General features: G+C 42.5%; 1 protein-coding gene across 1 annotated transcript; it reads left to right on the plus strand.

Moving 5' to 3' along the window:
* Positions 1 to 422: 422 nt before the first annotated feature.
* LOC139415825 (zinc finger protein 25-like) lies at positions 423 to 6855 on the plus strand. The gene is made up of 3 exons (XM_071163954.1): positions 423 to 703; positions 4720 to 5151; positions 5684 to 6855. The coding sequence occupies exons 1-3, from the start codon at positions 538 to 540 to the stop codon at positions 6796 to 6798; spliced, it is 1713 nt and encodes a 570-aa protein (XP_071020055.1). The 5' UTR covers positions 423 to 537; the 3' UTR covers positions 6799 to 6855.
* The last annotated feature ends 389 nt before the right edge of the window (positions 6856 to 7244 follow it).

Consider the following 7244-nt stretch of genomic DNA (forward strand, 5'->3'; position numbering starts at 1 on the left):
TTAGGAAATTCACAGTTCTGCTGTTCAAAGTCTGATTAATTTTTCCCTTCGTTAGAAACAGCAATATCTGGTCATTTAATTTAGGTCAGGCTGATGTAATCAATACATGAAATGAAAAACATTTCCAGAAAATGTATCCTTGCGTGTATCCAAGAGTATTTCTTATAAATTCTGACCTAATGCTGCTCATTCATCATGTTGATTTAATCTTGTATGGAGTAATGATAAACTGTTGCCTCCTGAGGAAGAATAGATTCTCCCAGATCATCCTATACTTATGATAACCACTATTTGTCTACATGTAGTCGTCGTTTTCCTTTACTACTGGTCTGTAGGCTGCCTTGCACAGTAAACTCCCATCCAGCTGGCGGCCCTGTTGTGTTTCTGGGTTCGTCACCAACTAGAACGTCCCAAGATTCCTTGACTAGAACACGGAAGTAGGATTGGAAACGAGTTATTTTTTCTGTTCCTTGTGTTGAGTAAAGAAAGACATACTGACTCAACTCAACAGGCTACCCATCTCTAATTTGACAGAAAATGTCTAAACTACAGATGTTGTGTGTGTTTTTAAATGATCGTTTATCGGCGGCTGCTGTGGATATTTTTGGTGCAGTTGAGAAAACGGTAGTGGAGTACCAGGAGGAGAATGATCGGCTACGGAGACTGCTGCGGAGGACACCAGAGATACAACTATGTCGAATAGGTTCGTATGTAGATACTGATAGCTAGCTATAGTTATACTTTATTGATAAACTGTTAACTGATCACCATTTCATACACGTTTAAAAATTAGTTTTTAAACATACATAACATGGATAAAAACATTGTCATAAAAACAGGAAGTGATTTTAATTTATAATTCAAAATGTATACACTTTAGAAATACGTAGCTTATCTTCAAATACTGAGAAGTAATTGAAAATGGATTCTAGGTTTTAATTATTGAATTGGCATTATAGTTAACCTAGTCTTGAATTTACTGGCTTAAAAATTCAAATTGATGTCTGAACCCTGATAGAGCCCCACAGTGAGTGTGTAATAATACCCATAAAACCTAGCGGTCAAACAGGGAAATGGTTTCAATCGTTTTTCCACCATTCATTTTTCATTTTAGAAACACTTACAAAAAGGATTTTGTTTAATGTAGGCTTACCCCGGTGTGACGTTTTGATAACTATGTCAATCTCTCTCAGACAAGGGGACTTTTATCAATGTTTTCGTCACTGGCGGTCAGTGCTGTTAAAGATGGAGGACAGACAGCGACACATTTAATACCGCCTTGCGCACTCTTGCCTGCATCTAGCTGATCTAGGGTGTAATCATTTGTCCAACAGTTTACAAACAAGAGTTTCTATTGGACAAATTCAGGTATGTTTATCCCTGTTCTGTTTGCTTCTGTTTAATAAAGTTTTTCAACAGAATCTGCAGAATGAATAAACCCCTGATTACACGCAAATGCAGTTCACTTCCGTAGCAGCAACATACAAACAGTATGATCACTTTGAACACTAGCTATAATTCCTACTCGCTTTTACGTGCTCTCACGTTTTCCTTTCAGTGCACAACACATCAGCTGTCTTGTGACCATAAATATTGCTAAGCCAAACCTTCATATCATAACAGCTACACACAGCCTACATTGTCAACATTATTAGCTAACGTCATAGTCAACATAGCTACTAGAGCTAACACGTTAGTAAACCCTCTACAATCATGCAGTACAGTGTAGTCAGCAAGCAGTTTAGCAGTTACACCGGAGGACCCCAGTGGTAGTACATTTATAAAAACAAAAGCTTACCTTGACTTGGAAGAGTTCCAGTGTTGGATAGCCAGCTAGCTAACATAGCATCCCTCTCTGTTGGATAGCCATAGCCAGCTAGCTAACATAGCATCCCTCTCTGTTGGATAGCCATAGCCAGCTAGCTAACATAGCATCCCTCTCTGTTGGATAGCCATAGCCACCTAGCTAACATAGCATCCCTCTCTGTTGGATAGCCATAGCCAGCTAGCTAACATAGCATCCCTCTCTGTTGGATAGCCATAGCCAGCTAGCTAATGTAACAGTGTTGCTTCTGTCCCTCTCCTCGCCCCAACCTGGGCTTGAATCATGGACCCTCTGAACACATCAACTGGGGGGGCAACCCAGTGAAGGACCTCGGCGTTACTCTGCCTCCCACGTTACTCTGGACCCTGATCTCTCTTTTGAAGAACATATCAAGACTGTTTCAAGGACAGCTTTTTTCCATCTACGTAACATTGCAAAAATCAGAAACTTTCTGTCCAAAAATGATGCAGAAAAATTAATCCATGCTTTTGTCACTTCTAGGTTAGACTACTGCAATGCTCTACTTTCCGGCTACCCGGATAAAGCACTAAATTAACTTCAGTTAGTGCTAAATACGGCTGCTAGAATCCTGACTAGAACCAAAAGATTTGATCATATTACTCCAGTGCTAGCCCCTCTACACTGGCTTCCTGTCAAGGCAAGGGCTGATTTCAAGGTTTTACTGCTAACCTACAAAGCATTACATGGGCTTGCTCCTACCTTTCTCTCTGATTTGGTCCTGCCGTACATACCTACACGTACAAGTGTCACAAGACGCAGGCCTCCTAATTGTGCCTAGAATTTCTAAGCAAACAGATGGAGGCTGGGCTTTCTCCTATAGAGCTCAATTTTCATGGAATGGTCTGCCTACCCATGTGAGAGACGCAAACTCGGTCTCAACCTTTAAGTCTTTACTGAAGACTAATCTCTTCAGTGGGTCATATGATTGAGTGTAGTCTGGCCCAGGAGTGTGAAGGTGAACGGAAAGGCTCTGGAGAAACGAACTGCCCTTGCTGTCCGGTTCCCCTCTTTCCACTGAGATTCTCTGCCTCTAACCCTATTACAGGGGCTGAGTCACTGGCTTACCTCTTTCTGTCGTAACCGGCCACGGCCGGGAGGTCCATGGGGCGACACACAATTGGCCTAGCGTCGTCCGGGTTAGGGAGGGGTTGGCCGGTAAGGATATCCTTGTCTCATCGCGCACCAGCGACTCCTGTGGCGGGCCGGACACAGTGCGCGCTAACCAAGGTTGCACGGTGTTTCCTCCGACACATTGGTGCGGCTGGCTTCCGGGTTGGATGCGCGCTGTGTTAAGAAGCAGTGCGGCTTGGTTGGGTTGTGTATCGGAGGATGCGTGACTTTCAACCTTCGTCTCTCCTGAGCCCGTACGGGAGTTGTAGTGATGAGACAAGGGGAGAAAAAGAGGTCAAATAAAAAAATAAAAAGACTATCCAGAAAGAAAAAAAAAATGTTAAACCATTTTAATGAAATTCACTGAGGAGGATGAGCCTCCACTGATATTCAGCTCTATTTACGCTCAGATTCGAAAAATGCTAATTAGCATGTAATTAGACATCATGCGGAACTACAAATCCCAGCAAGCGCCTGCACGTCATCTATAGCTGACTTCTTTTCTCACAGGTATTTTGTCATTTTAAAACTAGTACAAGACAGTTCACGAAATTGTTACTTTAAATACATTTTTGCCAGTTTATTCATTACTACATTTAGATGACGTTAGATAGTTAGTTAATCCATAGATTTTTTTATTACTTTGCCTCGATTCGGCAGTCCCGTCCAGATCATTATGGTGTTTGTAGTTCTTTGTGTTTGTAGTTCGTTGTGTTTGTAGTTCTTTGTGTTTGTAGTTCTTTGTGTTTGTAATTCTTTATGTTTGTAGTTCTTTATGATAGCCACATCAGGAGCTGATTAGCATTTCATTTTTGGGTAGTAAATATAGGCGAATATATTAATAAAAGTCACCTTGTCTTGGAGAGATTTACACGGTTATCAAAATGTCATGGCAGGGTAGCCTAGTGGTTAGAGCGTTGGACTAGTAGCCGGAAGGTTGCAAGTTCAAATCCCCGAGTTGACAAGGTACAAATCTGTCGTTCTGCCCCTGAACAGGCAGTTAACCCACTGTTCCTAGGCCATCATTGAAAATAAGAATTTGTTCTTCTTGCCTAGTTAAATAAAGGAGAAAAAAAAAAATGTAAGTCATTGTAAAGGGTAAGCCTCCTTATTTTAAGTCATTGTAAAGGGTAAGCCAACACGAAACACAGCCCTTATTTTATTGTAAAATCCCCTACGGGGAAAAATGATTGGTGGAAAAACGATTAAAACCATTTCCTTGTTTGACCGTTTTATGGTTTTAACTGTGGTTATTTGGTATTTTATTAGGATTCCCATTAGCTGTTGCAAATTCATCAGCATTTTTAAAAGGCACACGTAGCCTACATATCAATACATACACACAAACTATCTAGGTCAAATAGGGGAGACGCATTGTGAGGTGTTGCTTTATCTGTTTTCTAAAACAGGTTTGCTGTTCACTTGAGACATTTTGATGGAACGTAGTTCGATGCAACAATGGCTCTTCATAATACTGATCGCTTTCTTGAATTTGTTCTGGATTTGGGGACTGTGGTAACCTCTGTATCCAGGCTGTATAGGTAACCTCTGTATCCAGGCTGTATAGGTAACCTCTGTATCCAGGCTGTATAGCTGGGTAACCTCTGTATCCAGGCTGTATAGCAGGGTAACCTCTGTATCCAGGCTGTATAGGTAACCTCTGTATCCAGGCTGTATAGGTAACCTCTGTATCCAGGCTGTATAGGTAACCTCTGTATCCAGGCTGTATAGGTAACCTCTGCTCCTTCTCTCCTTCCCTCCAGAACCCGTGCAGCCCTCTGTCTCTGAAGAAGAGGTTCCCCCTGAGCAGCAGCACTGTGAGCAGGAGTGGAGCCCCAGTCTGGGACAGAAGGACCCAGAGACCAAACAGATTAAAGAGGAACAGGACGAAGAGCAGCTTCAAGGGGTGGAGCCTGATATCATAGAGTTCATATTTACTCCTCCTTGTGTGAAAAGTGAATGTGATCAGGAGGACCCACATCAAGAAGCCGTACTAGCTGAACACCCAACTCTCAGTCCACTGAAAATGTCTAAACTACAGTCGTTTCAAGAGTTTTTAAATGAGCGTTTAACGGCGTTTGCTGCTGTGGAGATTTCTGGGGCATTTGCGAAAGCAGTAGCAGAGTACCAGGAGGAGAATGATCGGCTACGGAGACTGCTGCGGATCACACCAGAGATACAACTATGTAGAATAGGTTTGTATGTACAGAAACTGAAAGGTGAATAATGTGGGGCCACAGGTGGCCTATCGAATCCCCGAGCCGACTAGGTGAAAAATCTGTCCATGTGCCTTGAGCAAGGCACTTAACCCTCATGTCTCCTGTAATTTTGGAGATAAGAGCGTCTGAGTTCCAGCGCTGTGTATTTGATCTGTACATGTGCGAACAGCAGCAGTTCAAGACTCTCTCTCTTTTGTGCAAGTGAAGTGAGTTCGGGAACAACTGAAAGTATCTTAGTTTGAAATAGTTTTCAAATAGAAACTTTATCGGTCTGAGAAATCTTTCAGATTATTAGGACGTGTACAAGCTTTATTAAAATATCAAGTTTGGGAGCAGTAAAACTATTTATCTGTATCGTACATTATTTTAGCTCCTGATATTATTTAGGATCAATGCCAATAAAGACATGTTCAATTAAAAAATCGTTGCGATCTATAATTCACATTTGTGATTCAAGTGTTCTATTTAATTGTGTGGTATATAAATAACCTCTGCTCCTTCCCTCCAGACTCCCTGCAGCTCTCTGTCTCTGAAGAGGAGGTTCCCCCTGAGCAGCAGCACTGTGAGCAGGAGTGGAGCCCCAGTCTGGGGCAGGAGGACCCAGAGCCCACACAGATTAAAGAGGAACTCGGGACTAATCAGGAGGAAGAGCAGCTTCAAGGGCTCTTTGATACCAAAGACTCCATATTCACTCCTTCCTGTGTGAAAAGTGAATGTGATCAGGAGGACCCACTTCAGTCCTTGACTCTTCCCCAAACCCAGACTGTGGAGAACAGAGAGAGTCATTCTAAACCAGTGGATCCCAAGCCTTTGTCCAAGCACATGAGGATTCACACAGGAGAGAAACCATTTATCTGTGGTGACTGTGGGAAGAGCTTTATTCGCAAGGCGCACCTAACCAGGCATAAACTGACTCACACAGGAGAGAAACCATTTAGCTGTGGTGACTGTGGGAAGAGCTTCCGTCTCAAAGGGAACCTAACCACTCATAAACTGACTCACACCAGAGAGAAATCATTTAGCTGTGGTGACTGTGGGAAGAGCTTCCGTCTCAAAGGGAACCTAACCACTCATAAACTGACTCACACAGGAGAGAAACCATTTAGCTGTGGTGACTGTGGGAAAAGCTTCAATCGTAAGGTGAGCCTAACTGAACATAAACTGACTCACACAGGAGAGAAACCATTTAGCTGTGGTGACTGTGGGAAAAGCTTCATTCGGAAGGTGCATCTAACTGAACATCAACTGACTCACACAGGAGAGAAACCATTCACCTGTGATGACTGTGGGAAGAGATTTATTCAGAAGAGGGACTTAAGGAGACATATACTGATTCACACAGGAGAGAAACCATTCACCTGTGGTGACTGCGGGAAAAGCTTCAATCGAAAGGGGCATCTAACCATGCATAAACTGACTCACACAGGAGAGAAACCATTCACCTGTGGTGACTGTGGGAAAAGCTTCAATCGAAAGGGGCACCTAACCATGCATAAACTGACTCACACAGGAGAGAAACCATTCACCTGTGTTGACTGTGGGAAGAGCTTTATTCAGAGGAGGGACCTAAGGAGGCATATACTGATTCACACAGGAGAGAAACTTTTTAGCTGTGTTGACTGAGGAAAAAACTTCAATCAGAAACAACATGGCTGCTTAGTCTGATAATATATTAATTCAGAAGACTAAACGGGTGTCCTGACTCTCTGAGGTCATTAAAGATCCCATGGCACTTATCGTAAGAGTAGGGGTGTTAACCCCGGTGTCCTGGCTAAATTCCCAATCTGGCCCTCAAACTATCACGGTCACCTAATAATCCCCAGTTTACAATTGGCTCATTCATCCCCCTCCTCTCCCCTGTAACTATTCCCCAGGTTGTTGCTGCAAATGAGAATGTGTTCTCAGTCAACTTACCTTGTAAAATAACAGATAAATAAAATAAAAAATAAAATTAATTTAGGGGGATCTGTTCCCAAGTATTCCCACGTGTAAATAGATTTACAGTACCAGTCAAAAGTTTTAGAACACCTACCTTACATTGTAGAATAATAGTGAAGACATCAACACTA

The sequence above is a fragment of the Oncorhynchus clarkii genome, chromosome 9 (assembly GCF_045791955.1).
Source record: "Oncorhynchus clarkii lewisi isolate Uvic-CL-2024 chromosome 9, UVic_Ocla_1.0, whole genome shotgun sequence".
Lineage (NCBI taxonomy): Eukaryota > Metazoa > Chordata > Actinopteri > Salmoniformes > Salmonidae > Oncorhynchus > Oncorhynchus clarkii.